Raw genomic sequence first — 21,739 nt, forward strand, 5'->3', positions numbered from 1 at the left:
TTAAGCTGCGGATTCTGATCCAGTAGGTCTGGGGTGGGGACCGAGAACCTGCTTTTCTTCCAAGTGATGCTGATGCTACGGGTCCTCTGAATCACTTTGAGTAGCCAAGTCTTACGGCACAGCTTGTTCCCGTGTCCTCACTGCCTTTAATCCATCCCCTTCTTTCCATCCTTACAGCTATTGCCTTAATGGAATCCTTTTGCATCTCTTATCCAGATGATCTTATCTCCTAGCTGTTCTTCCTGCCTCAGTTTCCTAGAGGTCCAACCCCTGGGTCTTACACCTTCAAAGTGTCTTTCTAATATGTAAACCTGTCATGTTGTCCCTCTTCTTTCAAAACTTTAGATTCCCTGTCACCTTGTAGGAAAAAAGTCTAAGTTCCTCAGTATGGCATTCAAGGCTCTACCCTGCCTACTTTTCTGATCCTACCTCTTTTGTTCCCCAATCTCATATCCCACACTCCTGACCTATCAAAGCCTTTGCAGTTCCACGGACTCACTAGGCTGTTTCATTCCTCCCTACCTTTGCTCAGCTGCTGACTCTCCCAGAAATACCCTCCCCCAGCTCCATCTGCCTGTCAGAAGTCCACACTCATATTCTGAATTACCTCCCCTTGGTGGGAAGCATTTCCAAGGATTCCCCTCTCCAAGGAGAACTGGCAGCTCCCTCATTTTCTTACCAAGTCCAAGCTCATACTGCTCACCACATGACAGGTCAATAAATTGAGAGACAATTTGTTGGGGCAAGGAGTAGGGACTGTATTTGGAAAACCAGCAGGCCGAGAAGATGGTGGACTAGTGTCCCAAAGAACCATCTTCCCTGAGTTAAATTCAGGCTTTCTTAATACTAAAAGAAGAGGGGGTAAAGTCCTGGTTCCAGGATGTGTTAATTTCTTCTTTCCTGTAGCCATTTACAGGTGGGCCTGGTCAGGAGGTTTCCTGTGGGCTAAACAAAGGTATTTTAGCTTAACACTCATTATATGGGAGGCAGGGTTCTCAGAGATGAGCCATTATGTATACCTTAAGCTATAGGCAACATCCCTTTAGTGATTAACTTGTAGCAAAAGCAATAGAATACGAAGGTTAAAGTAATTTGTTCTTCCCTATTACAACTTGGGTTTCACTGTAGCTGTCTATGCTGGACTATCTTATTTACAGCGCAGCCTCCTCCTTCTGGGCAGTGAGTCCTCTGAGCACAAAACTGTCTCATCCCTCCGTGTTACCCTTACACCTGGCACATGGGACACTTAAGGCATGTTTAACACATATGAATGGATGTTATCATGCTTTGCTCCAGATGCCATATTTTAAAGGTGATGCTTTGACACAGTGGAGTCCTTCTAAGGAAGGAACACCAGTACTGGTGCAGAATCCCTGTGACATGAGAAACAGTTCAAAGAACAGTCTAAACATAAATCCTGAAGAAAAGATGTGCCTGCACGTTGTAGGTGCTCAATATTTATTGAATGGATGAACAAATGAGTCATAATAGCTCTCTTCATATGGAGCTGTCAGGCGGAAGAGAGCACACACGCATCCTGAGTTACCTGTAGCTCCCAAAGCTCCAACATTATATCTAAGGCAGAGATTTCAGTCCATTAAAATAATGAATTTCCAGGCTTCCCTGGTGGCGCAGTGGTTGAGAATCCGCCTGCCGATGCAGGGAACACGGGTTCGTGCCCCGGACTGGGAAGATCTCACATGCCGCGGAGTGACTAGACCTGTGAGCCATGGCCTCTGAGCCTGTGTGTCCGAAGCCTGTGCTCCGCAAAGAGAGGCCACAGCAGTGAGAGGCCCGCGTACCGCAAAAAAAAAAAAAAAAAAAAAAAAAAAGTCCTAACAAGACCAAGATGTACCAAACTGCACTTCCTCTAGGAGCCATCTAAATGATTTCTTTCTCTTACAAGGATAAAAACAAAGTAACACAACACATTCTCTGGACCAGTTAGAGTTATTTTTGTGGCAAATGACAGAAAAAAGTTAAGTTGTGGGCGATTTATTGCCTCTAATGATGTATGTCATCAGGACCCTCTCTCTCCCACCCTCTTTCCCTTTATCTCCCCACTCCCCACTTTCTCCTCTGTTGGCTTCAGTGTAGAGACTCCACACACAGCTCCAGCTCACTTCTCCCCAAAGCAAAGAAAGGACACGCTCCTCTGACAGGACCAGCTGGAACTGTGGCTGAACAAAGCCCAGTGGCCCCAGGAAAATGCTTCTCTGGTACACAGAGGATCACCTACCAGTGTAGGACCCAGTGTACCTGGGGGAGGAGAATAAGATGGGACTGAGGGTGAAGGAGGGGGAAATTTCCTAGACAAACACTGGCTAAGAGTTACCTGAAAGAAAAATAAGAGCTGGAGGACAAAAACAGCACTTAGCCACCATGGCCTGAACACTTGTCCCTATTCCAGAACTTATAACTGCATTCAATATTACATTTGCCCATAATATAAATTCAGCTGACAAACACTGGTTATTAAAAATTCCTGAGCAATTCAACCCACATTTTACTAACCTAAAAAGATTTCACTATTCCTATGACACAGACTAGAAGACTTTTTCTGCGTTGACTCTCTTTATTCATTTCTTCAAAAAAAATATTGTTACTGTATTGAGGATACAATGAGAAGGAAAACTGTCCTCATGAAGCCTATAATCTCGCAGAGAAGGCAGCCAAGTAACACAACAATCACAAAGCAGGTGACAAGTACTTTAAGAAAATAACTCGTCTCCATATTGTTGTATTGAGATAGAAAACGATAAAGCGAAAGTTTCATCACACTCCTTTATGACCAAACGTCGTTTTCTTTGTTAACACGACTAGCTGCCTCTCTGAGTTAGGATGTCAACTGGCAGAAATGTTATTTTGGCTGAAGTAATCTCAATGTTTCCCTGGCATAGCAGCAGAAGAAAAGGGATCTTCTTGCTTGGAGCGCTCAGTTTCAAAGCTGGAAGAACTCATGGATGTAACATCACAGATATTGGAAATCTTCACCTTCAGAGCACAAAAAGCAACAGATCACTTCACGTGAAATCAGCAGCTCCTATCAGTGGCTGGGTCTATCAAGAATAAAAAAAGGAGGAAGTGAGGAGATTAGCAATGTCTTGATTCCCACACCATTTAATCCCTTGTGCCACCCATACTTCCCACTTAGTCATCAGTTTCACTTATTTTTCTCAGGTTGATGTTTTGAACTTCTATCATGATCCCACAAAGTATATGACCTCTCAGATGTCACCTTGGCTGTGGACATCCTTTTCTCTGTCCATAGTGACATGGCATACTACTCGTCTTTCAGAATCTGCAGTAGGTGAAAAGGTTTGGGTGATACCCTTTTCTCAGGCAGAGAATAACAACACTTTCTTTTACTTGCTGCTCCAGCCTTGATCATGTATTTCAGGTTATTTAGGTTTTGAGTGATGGCAGTGGTTGCTGAATTACAAAGCTCATCAGAATTCTGATCTCTGCTTCTCACCTTGTTTTTAAAAATTTTCCTGTCGCTTATTAAAATCTTAGTTGCTGTTGTTAAGTAGCAACTGTGTTAACACTGAGTTAAAGAGACATCTAAAATAACTGCTCTGGATTATTTTGCTATCCCTTCTGCAGGAGGCACAGATGTGGTGCACTCAGGTGATCGAAGAGGCAATGGGTTCCATTGTAATTGCTGTGGGCCCAGCTGGGCTGACATTTTAATTTCTGTCTCTTTTGTGGCTTCCATTATCCTGGGGGCCAAGGTAAGAACGTGTCTGGAATCACAATTTGTGGAAGGTTAGTGAAATTCTGGAACAGGGCCAGGACCATTCAGTGCTTGGGATGGATTTCTTGGAGTCTCTCCAAATGTATGGGTTGTCCATTAGTGCCACGTGGCCAGACCTGAGTTTTGAATAGAGAGTTAAGACAAAATTATGCTTACAGCAGCCTGGTTGTACAATGGAAAAAAACAGAACAGAGGTGAGTGGTCTGGAGAGGGTTGCTTCAGTGCTTTAGAAAGCTAGTTCCACAGAGAAATGCTCCCTGGGTGTATAAAGGGTTTAGGGTGCTTAGAAAGCCGTTCTTAAATAAATATAAAAGATGAATTACAGGGAAAATAATGGCTAAGACTGAAAAGGCTCTGGTTTGGGGAAAATGTTCTGTCTCCCAAAAAGAAGGTAGTTCTATGTAATGAATAAAAGCATGGCATTCTGGTTCAGCCTGGGTGGGTGTCCCAGCTTCACCAGTTATCAGCTGTAAGACTTTGAGAAAGTTAACTTCTCAGAAAAGCAGCAGTCTTGTGAAGTTACGGTTAAATGAGGTAAGACATATAAGTGTTTAGCATAATGCCTGACACATAGAAAGTGTTATTTCAAGCCTTATAAGGAGACAATCTAAAATGTTATAATCCAGTGGCTTATAAGGTTTTGGGGTCTCAAACTACCTTGGAAATTTGATGAAAACTATGGATCCTTGTTCGTCAGGGGAAAAAATGCACATATATAAAATTTTTATGCATGGTTTTAGGGAATTCAAATATACAAGGAAGTACAACCATACACTTCAGGTTAAGATTTTTTGTTCTAGGGCTACACTCATTCCCAAAAGAGAGAATAAAGACATCAGTTTTATTTATTTTTTATATTTTTTGATGATTTATAATTATAGTCTCAACTTTTTAGAATTGGAGGGAATTTTATCTAGTCTAAAGCCCCCTCGACCCCTGCTTTTTAGGAATAATAATATTAAGGTCCTAGGAAAACTTGGTGTTTCAGATAAACAGGGAACTCTTTATCAATTTCACATTTCTATAATTAAAAAGCTTAATTTTCTCTTTATCAGCTACCCTTCATGTTCAAGATGCTCCTTAAAATTTAGTATATTTCTACTCCATTTTTGTCCTGTTCTCTGAAATACATTTACAGCCCTCAGAAGCTCACGTTCATTCAAAGCCCATGGTATTTACAACGATCTTTTTTTCCCCTTGTGTATGTTAATTAGCATATTAAAATCGACTCTGCCATACCTGTTTGATATTGTGCTATTTGGTGGAGAAGAGCCTTGCTGAAATGCGGTACTAGAGTAACAATTCCATCGGGCGGGAATTCAAATTAACAAAGACTTATCAGGCACCTACAATGGGACAGGCTCCATTCTGTGCACCTGGGATACATGAATGAAAAGAACTCAGACAGAGATGTGTGTCCTCAGGGAGCTTACAGTCTACCACAAACATGGTCTTTGCTTTTGGAAGGATTTGGCTGGGGTTGAGATTCTGTTCATGGGCAGGACCAGAGCTAATCTGAAAGGTTATTATCTACATGAATGTCACCCACGCCTCCATCACTGTTCCTCAAGGATACTTGCCTTCATTTGTTTCAACAATAGCTGACTCAGTACGGGCAGCACAAAACACAGAATGGCCAAAGTGTGCCTGCGCAAAATCCCACTATACCTTCCCCCTGGCCAGAGCATGAACCACATCAAGCAGCAAATAGGCCATGCTTAGGTAAGTCATCTCTAGGCTTTCCACTGCAAAAATAGTTTAAGCTCTTCTCCCTTGCTTCCTGGATACTTTGGGTGACTTTTGAGGGGAATGTGAACAAGAGAGCAAAGGTACCGGGGTTGGCAGTTTGCTCTAGTGAGAAGGGAGCAGAAAGTAGGGCTGATGATATGGGAAAGAGTTAGATGAAATAAAAGGGATGGGAGATTGGAACATGAAAAGTTGGAAGTAGGTCAGATAAGTGACACGCCAAAGGCAAGAGACATTAAAAGGCTCTGAAAAATCATGTGATCTTGTTGAATCTGCTTCTGGAGAAGCAGAGGTGACACAAAGTTGGTGTAGCTAACATGTCACTGGGATCCATGGGCTCTGAGGAATTCACCTAATCTCACTCTGAAATAGGGTAGAATGATGTCAATGAAGCCCCGAAGATAAAGAGCAAATAGAACCAAGCTGAGGGGGGCACGGAGCTGGCAGGTGGAGCTAGAGCCACTCTTCACCCCCAGGTCGTTGTCCTGTCTCGGGGCTCAGATGGTTGGTCTTCACTCTGAAGATACTTTGGGCAGCTCCAGGGCTACAGAAATTAGGCCACAAACACACCCAAGCATCTGCCTTCCCTTTGCTTTTTCCACCTAGAAAAATCTTACTGCTGCTTGTTACCCTCCACATCCAGAACCTTACCCTTGTCTGGCTAAATCTACTCCTTAGTTCCTTGAAAAAGGGGAGAAAATCTTCTTGATGTTCTCAGGAGGATCCAACTCAGACTTTGCTTCAGGCCCTTTGTACCTGAGATATCACTGCACAAGCAACTAAGAACTATAGTGAAAAAGCAAAAATTATGTTCATGACATCTGAGGAAGGCGAAATCAACCTAAATGAGTTACATCATTTGTTCAAGAGAACAAAATCATTGTCTTATGAGGTGTTAATGCGGTGATTTCTTTCTCGTACACTCAGAATCTGCAAGCCGCAATATTTTTGTCAGATGAATCGCTTATCTCTTCCCCCAGTGAATGCTATGATAGACAACAGTATAAATATCCTGTAGCCTGGGCCCTTGGTTTTGTAAACAGCCATGAAATAAATAAGGCATTTTGCCTGATGACCAAGGCAGACTCATAAATAGTTTCTATAAACAGAGGGCAATTGTAAAAGGCAAAGAGGAAAGAATCCATGGTTTGGTCCATGCTTTATATATCCTGCCCATTACACCTCCCAGAAGACCCTCTCAGCCCAGACCTATATTTAAAAAAAAACAGACCTATTTATAGTATGGTTAGGTTCTTCTAGAGTCATACAGAATACATGAGGTATATTATCTTTTGTGATTTTGTCCATCTCCCTAAAGGTAGTTACCTCCTGTAGAGTAAAACTGAGAATCATCAGCTATTGGCTAGTAGGCAAAGTTCTTGATGGCAAGAGCCAAGGCACTCTATCTTAGGACTCCAACTCTTAAATGGGGATAATACGTCCTGTTCATTAACTGGCAAACTGCAGTTCTTCAGTTAAAAGCTTAAGGAATGGGATTTCCCTGGTGGTGCAGTGGTTAAGAATCCTCCTGCCAGTGCAGGTGACACGGGTTCGATCCCTGGACCAGGAAGATCCCACATGCCATGGAGCAACTAAACCCGTGCACCACAACTACTGAGCCCATGCACTGCAACTACTGAAGCCTGCGCACCTAGAGCCTGTGCTCCACAAGAGAAGCCACTGCAATGAGGAAGAAGCCCACACACCAGAACGAAGAATAGCCCCTGCTTGACACAACAGGAGAAAGCCCGTGTGCAGCAATGAAGACCCAATGCAGCCAAAAATAAAGAAATAATTAAAAAAAAACTTAAGGAATGATTATGACTCACTATCTCTAGCTTAGCAAAAAAGATTTTGTTGGGAATTCCCTGGCAGTCCAGTGGTTAGGACTCCACTGTGCTTCCAAAAGCAGGGGGCTCCAGTTCAATCCCTGGTCGAGGAACTATGAGGAACTAAGATCCTGGAAGCTGTGAGGCATGGCCAAAAAAAAAAAAGAATTTGTTGAGAGCAGGACACATAAAGGCATATATCCATGTGTGTGGACGCATACACTCACCTAATGCACATGAGAGCCCAAGTCCCAGAGAAGATGGTCCTTCTTCATCTTCATCTAGAGAGAGGTTAGAATGGGGGTTACATTGTGCTCATTTAATTTCTCCAGACACTTAGGTTCTTCATTTTCTCACAGGCTCTCTGACACAGAATTCTCTATCTTGTAATGTGATTGAACAGACTAACTAAAAGAAGACCAAAATGTACTTTGCGAACACAAGTGCAATAAAGATGCTTTGATGATCAACCTTGCATGTTATCAAGTACTTGAGGCCCTTTTAAATCAAAACAAACAGTGGTAAATGGCATCAGGGAACCCAAAACATTAAAATTCAAGTAAATTTCAATTGCTACTAAACAAATATATTATTGTTGTATGAAAAAAATTTTAAATAATAATAGCTAACATTTACTGAGTGCTCATAATAGGAGGAACACTGTTCTATGCACTTTACATAAATTTTTTCATTTAATCCTCAAAAAACCCTACAAAGGGGCTTCCCTGGTGGTGCAGTGGTTGAGGGTCCGCCTGCCGATGCAGGGGACACAGGTTCGTGCCCCGGTCCGGGAAGATCCCATATGTCACAGAGCGGCTGGGCCCGTGAGCCATGGCCGCTGAGCCTGCGTGTCCGGAGCCTGTGCTCCACAACGGGAGAGGCCACAGCAGTGAGAGGCCTGCGTGCCACACACACACACAAAAAAACAGGGCTTCCCTGGTGGCACAGTGGTGGAGAGTCCGCCTGCCGATGCAGGGGACACGGGTTTGTGCCCCAGTCCGGGAAGATCCCACATGCCGTGGAGCGGCTGGGCCCGTGAGCCATGGCCGCTGAGCCTGCGCGTCTGGAGAGGCCACAGCAGTGAGAGGCCCACGTACTGCAAAACAAAACAAAACAAAACAAAAACTACAACCTAAGTACTAAAAAATGAAATTTGAAGAGTTTTTGAACAGCGACTTGATTATACAATACCGAGATAGAAAAAATTTCACCCGTACAAAGTTCTTAGGTAATACATTTCAGGTCACAGCTTAAGTTCCACTTGTGTAATATATTTCCATTTCTCAGCATTCCAATTCCCCATAGACATGTGACTTTCTAGGTGTTCATGTCTTCTTGAAGAAACAGAAAATGCAAAGTGACAAGCCTTGAGTATACAGAAATAACTGTAGAGTTATTGCATCAACAGCAAGTCCAACACGACCACAACCCTTCTAGTATGGCCCAGGGAGAAGCACCACTTCCTTTAATTTCCCATCCACAAAGTTTCCAAAGGTGTGGCAAAAACAATCCTTGCTGGTCAGGTGAAGTACCTCCTTTATTTTCCAAGGTCTTAGCAAATCCTAAGAACTATTTTACCTACAAGATAGAGAATGGGTTCCAGGGTGGCTGAGCTCAGAATAAGCCCAATATAAATGAGAGAGAGAGAGATAAGGAGAAGGGGAAAGGGAAGAAGAAGAAGGAGGAGGAGGAGGAGGAGGAGGAGGAGGAAGGGGGGAAGGGAGGGTGGAAGAGGGAGAAAGAGGGAAAGAGGTGAGGGGAGAGGGAAGGAAGGGAGGAAGGAGGGGAGAGAGAGAAAGAGAGAGACTTAGAAAGGGAAGAAAAAGCAGCGGCTCCTGCAGAGACAAGGCACGTGAGGCACAGGAATGGAAACCAAGAATATTCCAGATCTATTCTGGTTAGCTGAGTTGAGCTCCTCCAAGGCTAGTGATTGGCCCTAAGGAAACAGATCACTTGTTGAGGCATGTTCCTCACCTGGCAAGTTGAGTCAAAGTAAAGCATTTATACCTGTTCATATTTATATGCCTGGTCCCCTTTGTATTTCATAAAGACCACCACAGTGATCTTTAACCTGCAAACTGACACAAAGCTGCCCTCATTCACTTTATCTTTTTCTTGACTAACTACTTAGTTCTTGGAAACATTCAAGGACATTTAACTTTGATTTCTGTTTTTACTTTTTAAAAAAATCTTTTTGGTTCAAAAACTCTAGAAAATCATTAAACTGGGCCAGCAGGCATGAGGTCTGAATGAAGGATAAAGAGTGGAAAGAGAGAAAGCCTTTTGTCTCTCAAAGTTTTCTTCACAGGCAGTTGCTCACGCAGACACATTAGAATCACTTTGACATTAAACTTGGAGAGAAGCAGTTCGGCTAATAGATTACTGATCTCCATTCTCCAACTGGGAACACAAAACGTTCTAAAAAGTTTGAGAGCAGACTTTCTTGATGAAATGTATGCTTAATGAAACGTAAAAATTTTCTGTGTGCAAAAATCAAAATGTGGTTTTCTGGCTCAGCGCATTCCAGTTCTTTCTTTTGAATGTCTGACTTTTCACATCCATTTACTAATGAGAACTAAGAGTAATACTTCATATTTGTAAGTGCTTGACAGGTAAGGGAAGGAAGATGGTTTTAGTCTCTTTTGATTGAAAGAAACAAGCACACTCAAGTTACTTCACAAAATTAGTGGTGGAAGGAGATTCAGATAGGGGTAGGGGCGGTTATAGGGATACATAGCAGGGACCAGAACTGGAAACACCCAGGATCAAAGGCACCTCTAAATACCAGTGTCTTAGTGTCTTCGCCTTCTTTCTGTGCATTTTCTCTATGCTTCTTTCCCAACCAGCTTCCTCAACCTTTACTCTCTATCTGTTCTGCCCCTTTGTAGTTTTAGCGTCCATATGGTTCATGGCATCCTCTCACAATCCGACTTAGCTGCCAGCTGGCCTGGTGCCTTAGTTTCCAATTGCTGAATTTCCCAGAAAGGCAACTGATCGGCCCAGATCATCATTTTAAGCTAGTCCATCCAGATGGCTGGCCAGGTCACAGAATGTCTGCCTTCCAGCAAGCATCTACCGCTTGGTCCACTCATCTGAGACAAGGGGCAAACACACAGTATAGAGCACCACTGTGTAGAATGAGGCCACAAGCAGAAAGGTTTCCTTAGAGGAGAATCTGGATGGGACAGGTTGAGATAAATATCTCTAGTTCGCTGGCAGATTATGTGGAAACCAGTTCATTCATCTTCTTTCTTAGAGGAGCTAATCTCAACCAATATCGCAATGGACCCGGACCATCCTTGATACAGCATGTAAGAGGAGAAATGGCAACTTCTTTCCTCTCCCCCTCCCTCAACTTTATCTCCATTACATCCATCACTTTACCTTCATGATTAACCAAGTGCCTAGGAATCATCAGACTTATATATCAAAACATTTGGCATTTCAACTTAGAGTGTCAACAAAAGTATTTTTCACATCCCAGGATCATTTAGTTTTATTTTAGAGTAACATGCCAGTGGGCAATAAAATATTAGAATAGGGAATAATGCGTATTTCTTTTCCTACTCCCATAGCATAGAGCTCAGTAGGAATCCAACTACTGGAGGTGCCCACACTATATTTGGTGGATGTTGGGAGATCTAAGTCAGTGGACCTCACAGTTTGGTAACCTATCACAGAGAATTAGTTCAAAGAATATTTACAATATTCTGAATGTACAATGCCAAGGCAGGATTGAATAATACTATAAACACCGGCATCAAGCAAATCCGGGTTCAAATCTCAAATGTCTTGGAATAACTGTGACTTTGACCAAACTTTTAATCCCTATAAATCATTTGAAAAATGGAGATAATAATAACCATTTCATAGGCATCTTATAAATATTAGGTAAGATAATGTATATAGGATATTGCAAAATGACTGGTACATAGTAAGCATTCAGTAAGTGATAGTGGTTGCTTCTATCACTATATCTATTATGATTATAGTATCATTACCATGGATGTTGTGGGGATTAGAGAAAATAGGTTAGAGATATGAGGATTACCTTCAAATACTTTAGAGTCTTAAGAGAGATAAAATGGATGTACCTCTTAGAAATGGTGCCTACATTTAACTTGCACGTGCACGGATGGAACTCATCACAGTTGATGGCCTGAGTGAGAAATGTCAAGTGTGAAATAATGATGTTAAATGATATTCTTTAATCTGGAAAAATAAGTTAAATAGGGATAGTGCCTCTTAGAAAAAGAAAGGAGGGATTGCTTCCAGCATAAAAGTTTGTCTACTGTACTGTAAGAAGTCAGGATTCATAGGAGTTTTATAACTGGAACAGGAACTATATTAAAAGGAGAATTGAAACAACTAGATGAGAGTTGCAGATGGAAAGGACCTACTGGATGGAATATGGGGGAGTTACTGTCAGAAACAGTGGACACCCCGCCACTTGGGTTTCCATTTTACTTCCTCAGGGAGGCCTGGACCAGGTTAGATTCCCCTGCTCTATGTTCCCTTCCTGTGTTTTCCCTACTATAATACTCATTACATATTGGCATTACTTGTTTGAAGTCCATCTTCTCTGCTAGATTATCTGTTCTGTAAGACCCTGACTCTCATGTTTATCACTTTATCTCCATGGCTAGCCAAGAGCCTGGCACATGGTAAGTACTCCACAGACATATGTTGAGGAAATTAATGTGTGACTGCAGGAATGAATTGAGTAATGAACATGGAATTAAAAGGTGATTTCATTATATACTCTTCTGTATTGTTCTCTAGTATTTATAAGGGTTAATCCTATCCTCCTGTTGACATTGTAAATTGCATGGAGACACAGCAAGAATTCTGCATCATGTGTCTCCATCATTACCACTAAGGCATCCAGTTACAGGCATAAATGCTCAAAGGAGCTTTCTGAGTTCTTTGCTAATAATTCTCTTACCCTCTATTCTCCATTTTCTATTTATCTTCTACACCAATGCAGAGATTATACCCCAGTCTCACTGTTAGATTATAAACTTATCTTTTGTTATTTTTTGTCGCCAGAACTTACTACTTGCTGAGGGTCCAATAAATAAATGAGCAAATTAAAGACTATCTGTACAGCATGTATTTCACAGCATACTCTTCCAAAGTTGCAGCCTTCCAGAATCTTATAAGATGCTATTGTGATTCCAAGCTTGCAGCTCATGTGGGAATGCCAACATTTTATCTTTGAAATTGCTGTGTTTGTTACATTTATATAATTGTTGAAAGTTGCTTCTTGCTAACAAGGCAAATTTTACCTTTGCATGAAAATCATTTTACAGTTTTAAGACAACTTGGGAACTTTATTTGGTAAAAATATGTGTACTTGCTTTCCAGTTAACAAACTCTAATACATCCAACCATTTCAACAAGCTTTTTCAAGCACCTCCTCTTAGGTTCCAAGTACTTGAAATACTCAGATGAATAAGACTCATCCCTGAAGATGCTCCAAGTCTGTATGTAATTGTCACTTTCAGAAGGTCTGAAAGTTGAAGTATAGACTGTTTCCTTCCAAGGGTCCCTTCAATCCCACCTCAGTTCTACATGTTGATTTCCTGCAAATCCTTCACAATAGAATACTGTGTCATCTAAGATACCTGAGTCTAAAAATTATAACTCTTCTGTGCTCTTATTAATTGGATTGTACTCCCAAACTCCTTCACTCTCATGTGGATTTTTGTGTTATTCACCCACTTTCCTTTCTAACGCCCAGACAGCCAGCATATTTCACGATGATCTTTCCTTAAAATATATAAAATTATTTCTCTATGTACATCTGAAAGAAGGGTATTGAGAACTGGGGAGAGTGAATTTAGATTATCAAGGAGATGAACAGACTCACAGAAGAAATAAGGGAACAAAGGAAAACCAAGGCAACTTTGGGGATTTTTGAGACTAGAGCTGCTTTTACTTTCTCCCTGCTTACTTGCAGAAATTCTCCTACTTCTCCTATCCTACTAATCCTGCTTGCACTAGATTCTCATGGAAATCCTAAGACAAAAGAAAGTCACAGAATTTTAGAGCTTGGAAAGGTCTTTGCAATTCTCAGACACGGATTAACCACAAATTTAATAAAATTTAAACTTTAGTGTCCATCACTAGAACTGGCCCCTTCCAAGGCCCTTGGAGAGGCCAGAGCAATGTGTTCACGTGGTCATATTCTTAATTAAATTTCAAAAGCAAGCTATTTTAACCATTATTGGTAAAGACCACGGTCTCTTTTCACTCAAGTTACCTCTTTCAAACTCTCCTTCATGCTGGAAGAATTGGGAAGCCATGTGTATTTTTGTTATTCTGGCTAAGGGAAAGTTAAGATGCAGACACCTTTAGCTTGGGTTTGGTGGGTTATATAGAGAGAGCAAGATCAAAGTCATTTCAGTGTGTGGTTGTTGTTTTGAGTTGTCCCAACGTACGAATGGGTTCTAGGAATATTTCTGTCACCCACCGGGCCAATTCACATGCATCAGATCACAAAGATATAGGCTGGAGGACATTTCATGATGCATAACTATCCTAGGGCACTAGACTAGAGAAAAAAATTGAATTACTTTTCTATTTTCTCCATAGAAGATAACATTTCAAAAATCATTGTCACATGAAGAGGAAATCAAAATATACAGCCCAAAATATGTAGGGAAAAAAGTAATACAGGGTTGTGTCAGGTAGTTAATTAATAGAGATTTGTTATTTATTTGGATTTTATGATGTTTATAGTATTTTCAACTTTTTAAAGTTTATTGATTCTATTGATGATTTTAAATAAGTATTTGCTTTCATAAATAATTTTGCATCCATAGTTTTATATTATTTTATTAAGGAAGGTCCCCACGTTATATAAGCTTCAATTTTCCTACAATCTGGATTTGGCCCTGACCCTACTTAATCACCCTTCCACATTTAATAGATAAGAAAACTGAGACCCAAAATCACATCGTTTGCAGCACTACTGAACTAAACCCTGGATCCTCTGACTTTCTGCCCATTGCTATTTCTACTACCCTACATTATCTTTTGAGAAGTACCTTGAAAACCAAAGATCTTCACAGAAAAAAAAAAAAAAAAGAAACAAAAAAGATCTCCTGACCACAGTATATAATAATAGTAAATATTTACATAGCATTTCTTATATGCTAGGCATTGTTTTACAGTGCTTTACATATAGCTCATTTAATCCTCAAAAAAACTCTATGACTAAGCTAATATTAATATCCTCTTTTCAGATGACAAAAATCGAGACATAGAAAAGTTAAGTAACTAGACCAAGGTCACACAGTATGTAGAGAACGTAACATCCTTTGTATTGTGGCAGCTAGCAGCAAACATTTTCTGAGGGCTTGCAATGTTCTAGTCACCTTGCTGAACACTACAGTGCATTAATCTCATTCAATCTTCACAATCACTCTTTGAGGAGGTAGCATTATAACTCAGTCTTACAGATAAGGAAACTGAAGCCTAAAGACAGTAAGTAACTTGCCCAAGGTCATATATCTAGTAAGGGGCGAAGTCAGTGCTCAAATCCATATCTGACTCCAGAGCCCAGGCTCTTAGTCTCCGTGTGATAATGCCCATCAAAGAAAACACTTTCATGGTCCTTCTACTATTGCCACATTCCCCTTCCCTTTCTCCTAAAGCTACAATTAGAATGGGGATGCGGGCAGACTTAGATTAAGGAGTGGGGTGAAGAATGTAAAGGACATAATAGTCCCTTCTTAAACAACTGTCCTTCCCATTGTGTACACACACACACACCCCACACACACACACACATGTCAGGGTACCTAGCTATCCATCATGATATTCCTTTTTTTTAATATATTTTTTTATTGAAGTATAGTTGATTTACATATCATGATAATCTTTACATCTGACCCCTTTCCTCAACGTTTGCTATAGCCAAGAGATGACAAGTTTCTTTTCAATTCATATTCTATAATAAAGTTAAGAGGGACAGTCAGCAGATCAGTAATTTAGGTATTTAGGTGCTGGAGAAAGTTTATAGAGGTGGCGAATCCTTACAAAGATCAAGAAGATAATGTAAATAAAGTGGCAAAATAGAGCCCAAAAGAGTGACAGAGATGTTGGTAAACTAGAAAGTGCATGTCCAAACCCAAATAGCAGGTACTTGGTTCCAGCAGATGGTTGCCATGTGGCAGTATGAGTCCAGTGTGATCAGATCTGACAAATTTTCAAGAGACGCCAGAAATCTAGATTTGGGGAGGGGGGCAAAGTCTCCTAAATTATAAATATTTAAAGTAATTCAATGTTTAAAAAGCACCGTGCTGGCTAACATCTTGCAGGCCAAACAAACAACAACAAACCCACATCTGAGGGCCTCGCTCGCCTTTGCAGTCTGCTTTACATGGGGTTAAATGCAGGAAACTCTGAAATAGGAAGTTAGAAGAGAAAGCCCACAAAATGTTGGATGTTGGTGGAATATTTGTTCTTTGAAAAATGAGCTTTAGTAAGAATAATTTTCTCGGTGGAGGTGGGCGATAGAGGGGGTGGGATGGGAATGGGCACTCAAGCAGTGGCCTTTTTGGATCAGATCCTCTTAATTTCTCCTTTGGAGTAGTACTGGTCTTGGGCCCCGGGAATCTAATTAACAGCTCAAAGGGAGCAATCAATTTATAATTGTGTGAAGTACAAATTCCTTTGTGCACAAAACAAATTACAGTATTTGCAAATTTGTAAATAATGCAGTACTTTCCCTGAAATCCAAAGACTCTGGGTGCCCCCAGGGAAAAGAAAAAGAAGTCTGAGGAGGCAAAAAGTTAGAAAATGACCTATTGTCTCAAGAAATGGAATTTAAAAAATATCTTTAGTAATTGATTTTTTTCAATCGAATCCTTATTTAGGAACTATAAAGGGGCCCGTTCTTAGGTCAGTAGAATGAGAATATCTAGAGAAGTAAACAGTTTCAAGTCCAAAGGTCACAGCACGTTACTAACAGGGTATCTTCTTTCAAAAGCGCCGAGCATAAAAATGTGCCTCAGCCCTCCCTCCCTACACCCTTGGTTTGTGGTAAGAAGTTTCATTTTATAAAAGAGATAGCAAGTCCCAGTTATGATCATTATGTACAATGTCAGAGAAGGAATTGGTGACAGATAAGGACACGAATCCAATCTCTGCTTTGCAACAATAGTTGTTTTGAGCCATTCAATTCACAAATATGTATTGGGATCCTTTTATAAGTTCCTGTAGCTGTTATTAGAGATTCAAAAGTGATGTTCTAGAAGAACTTATGGTGTACTGAGGAAAGTCAGAGTGAAAACTCCTTATTTTCTCCAAGATTTTTTAAGCATTTCTCTTAAAGTTGGTTGAGCTAGGAGTTGGGAGTGAATAAGTGAATGTAGTCCATCCCTGCCCTTAAGGGGTTCACCAGTCTAATGAGAACGTAGAATTTGAACCAATCATTTCAGTATTGAGCTTGATGCTAAGGAAGAGGTATAGGAAAGCACTCTGGATGCTTTGGCAAGTGCTTATTTCTACTGCGAGATCTTTCAAAGAGAAAGAGATGGAGGGCATTCGAAGTAGAGGTAAGTGGACTATTGACTGGCCTTCCGTAGGAGGACAACAGATCAGATTTGTGCTTTCAAATGATTCTCTCCCCTGTGCTCTTGTTCACTGTGAGTTGGTTGCAAATTGGTTAAACCTTTCCACAAAATATTTTAGCAAATTGCATCAAAAGCCTTAAAACATATTCATATCCTTTAGGTTAGAAATTCCATATCTAGGAATAAAAGATGCTGCCAGAAACTTATACATGAGGAAGCTTATCAGAGCATTATTTATAATCATGAGAAACTGGAAACAACCTACATGTTCCATAGTGGAGTAATGGTTAAATAGTTTACGGTACATCCAAGCCATGTGATTTTATGCACAACTAGGAAAAAAAAGTCACATTAAAAAAAAATAGTTCAAAACAAGCAAAAACTATTTTTAAATGATGTAAAATGTTTAATGAAGTGTCATTCTCATTTTGTAATTAAAAAATTAAGAAGTAGTGCTCCACATTGGTTGTTAATTTTCACCCAGATCTTACTTTCCTAAAGTTCTTTCTTGTTTTAGATCAACCAGACAACAAAAGGGGCGGAGTTTTTCCTTGCTCTGTACAAAGTTCAAAGAATGGGCTTTTGTTTCCTTCCCTCTTAACTAACAATGCGATCCAGGATTTGCAAGTCACTTATTCTCTAAGTTACAGTCTCCTTCTGGTATCCAGGCTAGCTGGGAAAGAAAGGGAGGTCAGGTGAGGAATGGAAGAGAAAGGAAGGGTCCAGAAGTTGAACATTACCGTGAGAGGGGAGAAGAAGGCTGATGGGATTGAGGGTGTGAGAACCAGAAGAAAGGGTGATCATTGTGTATTGAGAATGAGTTACTGGGCTGGAGATTTCAGGGGTGGGACACAGACACATATATCGTGGTTCAATAGAAGAAATGTTACAGTGCAGTACATGGTTGACTGCCAAATAAATGACAGTATAGACAATGTTATAACAGTTTGGAGGATTTGGTGGAGAGGGCCATCATTTGGTCACATACATGTACATGACCATGGATCAATGAAGAGATTCCTCTAAAACCTCCTTTTAGCAATCTTTGTTAGAGGGTATAACTGTATAGGGCTGGCCTCTCTTGGCCTCCCTCTTGAGAGATTTAGTTATGGAAGAACTTAAAGGACTTCACTGTGAAAGAATTTTAGTTATTAAATAGAAGGAAAGGATATAAAAAGTATATGATAGAAAATAATTTGAAGTTAAAATACTGTTTGAGAAAACTCAGTCTCTGCACAAAAATTCACTTCATCCTTCAATTTCTCCTTTCCTTTAAAATGTATTCACATAAAATCTGCTTTACAAGCCAGGAATATAACTCAAGATATTTACCACTAAATGGGGACACCTATGTGTTTCAGTTCTTAGGACAACTGAGACTTCCTTTCTCCCTGGATTTCTTGGTTCTCTGCGTTGAAGTATACATAGTAATTTCTCCCTTTGCTGAATCTTCTTGTTTTACAGTTTCTTCTAACTGCATGTTATACACCTTTCCCATGCCATTGCTATTCTAGGCTCTATAAATCTGCACAGCACCAAGAGAACTTTAGCTATCCCTAGTTAAATGGATCAACACATTTACCCAACCACATAACTTAGACCCTTTGGGGGGTTTCCAGTCTATTTTAATCTATTTAAACCTGACACTGGCAGATTTCCATTTCCTTTGTTCCTTGTGTAGACTTGGTTTATGCCTGTTGGTCTCTAAAAGGGACAGAGGAGGCAGCTGTCGAAAAATGAGGAGATTGGCAGTTTTAACCACACAATTTGGTCTAATAGCTTTGATATGCTAAACTTGCTAGCTCCTCCAAGTGTACCTTTCTGATTTTGCATCACAACACTACACTGAATCCCTAAGGAAACCAGGGTAGTTTTTTAAGAAGAAAGGGAAGAAAATAAAGAAATGCAAACCAGTGAAACCGTTCTTTTAAACCATCTCCACAGATTCATTCTGCCAACTGCAGGCCTTCACAAATCCTCGTACACCAGAGACCTTTAAAAAAAGAGAAGCAGAGAATACCGATCGTGTTCTCAACAGCAAAAACAGGTGATGTCATAACGCACAGTCCTATGTGGTCCCGGCCAAGGCCGGGTGGGGAGCTGGGGCGCCAGTGCGCACGGAGCTGCGCGCCAGTGGGCAGAGCAAGTTATCTCCGGGGTCCGGAGGACACCGGTGAGGACCGGGCACCAATCAGGTTCTCGCTCGGAGCCTGCCTTTGTTCTCACTGGGGAGCAGGTTTCGGGGCGTCTCGCGTCGGGAAACAGCATTCGACTAGCATGCGCGCTGCTAGCTCCTCGGGAGACCTGGCTCCCCCACTCTCCTGTCCCCCACCCCCTGCCAGCCTGAGCTTTCCCCAATTGCATCTGCCTTCTCTCCCCAGAGCGTGAACGCCAAAATCCTACATCCATTTTTAGCTTCGGAAGAGGCAGGTCCAGCCCAACAGTTTTAAATGGCAATTTGTTCTCTGAACCTTCGCTCCCAGGCAGAGCTCCATGCTCTGCGTTTATCTAACCAGCTGCCTCAGAAGGACTTTTGGGTGGAAGACAACCCTGTCTCTTTGGCCTTTCCGTGTTGGACAAATAAAGGAATTTTCGTTGCTGAGAGACTGCGAGAAGGGGCTTTAGCTTTAGATGGAAGAGGAAACCACTCACCCACAGGTTTTGTGTCTTTTCTTCCCTCTAACTTGATTAATGGTGCAAATATACTTAAACATCTATCCCCTACCCGCTGCCGAAGCCTCAGGTAACTGGTCTTTTGCAAAACAGGGCTCACGATAAATGATGCATAAAGTTCTTTGAGATCCTTGGATGCAAAGTGCTACGTGATTGCAGTCTTCTTTACAGCTAAGCTAAGATTTTGGTTAAGAGAAAGCCTAACCACTGCCCTGACGGTAAGAACGTTTCAGCTCCCCCCACCCCCACCCCCACCCTCTTTCTCAAGAAATCAGGAAATATTTAGCTCAGTCTTAGACCCACTAGCGAGCTCTAGCTCCCAGTTATTTATCTCATTCCCTCACCATTTCTGCAGAGATCTAGACCAGGGGCTGTGCCTTGTCTTAGGGGAGGGGCTGGGCTTCACGGGGTTATTTGCATATGACACACCCTCTTCCTCCTACTGGTGGAGCAGCACACTGTATTCCCTCCCACCCCACTACCTAACTAACCCGCCATCTCCCTTCAGTTCGGAGCCTCGGAGACAAACTTAACTTGCCCAGAGATTCAAGGCGTCTTCGGCCTCTCTGATTGGCCGGTGCAGCTCCCAGCCGGGCTCTAGTTGCTCATTGGCTGTGGGCTAGCGCCCGGGGGGCGTGGCTGGAGCGGTCCGATTGGCGGGAGGGGGCGGTGCCCGAGCGTGGAGGTGGTGAAGGTGGTGGGGAGGCGGGGGCGGGGCCGCACTGAGGCGCTGCTGCTGCGGCGGCGGCGGCGGCGGCGGCGGCGGCGGCGGCAGCGGTGGCGGCTGCTCGTCCTAGCCTGGCGGGGGCGGGGGTCTGGAGAATGGGGGCGGGTGGAACAACGGGCCGGTGAGGAGCAGCCGCCACCGTCTCCGCCGTCGCTTCGACAGCCGCCGCGGTGATCGCTTCGGGCAGCCGTTCGCTTTCGGGGCGTCGCCTCCCATCCCGACATCCCACCCGGAGGACGCTGAGGCTGAAGCGCGGCCGGCGGCTGGGGGACGGTCCGGCCCCTCAGCTGCGCGGGCGGCCGCAGTGACAGCCCGGCCCCAGCCCGCCGCCCGCCCTCGCCCTCGCCCTCGCCCTCGCCCTCGGTGCCCGCAGCCACGATGAACCGGGGCAGCAGCAGCCCGTCGTCCGCCGCCAACTACCTGCTCTGTACCAACTGCCGGAAAGTACTGCGGAAGGTACGGGCTCGGCCTGGGGTCCGGCCCGAAAAGGGCGCTTCCTGCCGGCCGCGGCTGGGGCTGCTCGGCCCCGGGGCGCACTCTTGGAGCAAGGCTCGAAGGGATCCCGGGGCACCTTCCCTGCGCCGAGACCCATAAAGGGGGCATGGGTTGAGAGTGGAGGGTTTAGCCTGCTGCTGCTTTTGATCTCTGCCGGGACAGACGCTAGTCCCTAGGGGTTGGGGATTTGGGGGCGCGGGGGTGGCGGGGGGGCCTGTGGTCTGTTCTTCCGTTCACCTCCTTACCTTGCCACCCCCGGCCTGCTCCCAGGGCGGAGGGAGGGACGGACCTGTTCGATCCTCCTCCCAGTGCTCTTGATGGAGGTCGGTGTGAAATCAGAACTGCCTGGTCTGGTCCAGAGGAACCTGGCTCCCTCTCTGCTGTGCCTAACTCTTGCGGGTGTTGTTTTTGTTTATTCGGTTGCTTCTGCCTTCCTTGCACGCTTTCCCCGAACACTCCCTTTTTACATTCTTTGGATGGTCGTCTTGTGGCTGCAGTTCGATCCTGAAAGGAACTGGTAAAGCAGCTTGAACTTTATGCCCATGGGAAATGCTATTCGACGTTACAGTTTCTCAAGCTGGGGTTGGGGGAGGTGGAGACTGAGGTGGACGTGAGTTATCCCTTTTTAGCACTTACTCATCCCCAGCCCCCCCGGTGTTGCTCCAGAAAAATCAGACGCACAATCAGCTTATTGCTTCCCAGAGTGACAGAAAGTTTACTCCAGTATTGTTTAGCTTACTTGGCTTAGTCGCTCCGTTAAGGGGGTGGGGTGAGGGGGCTGTGAAAAGATGTCGTTTTAGACCGAGAAAAGCTTTTAATCAGACTTTAACAGCCGCCACTGGGTAATATTATAATCAGTTTATTCTTCTCGAGACTCTATTTTTACATTTCATTAAGTGGAAACAGTAGTTGAGGTGCTTCTGTTTGT

General features: G+C 42.8%; 1 protein-coding gene and 1 long non-coding RNA gene across 2 annotated transcripts in view; one reads left to right on the forward strand and one right to left on the reverse strand.

Annotated features, from left to right (window-relative positions):
- Positions 1–2,593: 2,593 nt before the first annotated feature.
- On the reverse strand, positions 2,594–21,484 carry LOC309807893. The gene is made up of 4 exons (XR_014294690.1): positions 21,057–21,484; positions 18,828–18,909; positions 7,560–7,613; positions 2,594–3,059 (listed from the first exon to the last, which is right to left on the reverse strand). It is a non-coding gene; the product is annotated as an uncharacterized lncRNA (long non-coding RNA).
- Positions 20,338–21,739, forward strand: part of SESN3 (sestrin 3) — a 74,465-nt gene continuing 73,063 nt past the window's right edge. Inside the window, exon 1 of the mRNA XM_082627836.1 lies at positions 20,338–20,772. Coding sequence (XP_082483962.1) covers positions 20,695–20,772 — 78 coding nt within the window. The 5' untranslated portion in view covers positions 20,338–20,694. The remainder of the gene's footprint in view (positions 20,773–21,739) is intronic.

The sequence above is a fragment of the Mesoplodon mirus genome (assembly GCF_964341445.2).
Source record: "Mesoplodon mirus genome assembly, chromosome: 7".
In the NCBI taxonomy this organism is placed as follows: domain Eukaryota; kingdom Metazoa; phylum Chordata; class Mammalia; order Artiodactyla; family Ziphiidae; genus Mesoplodon; species Mesoplodon mirus.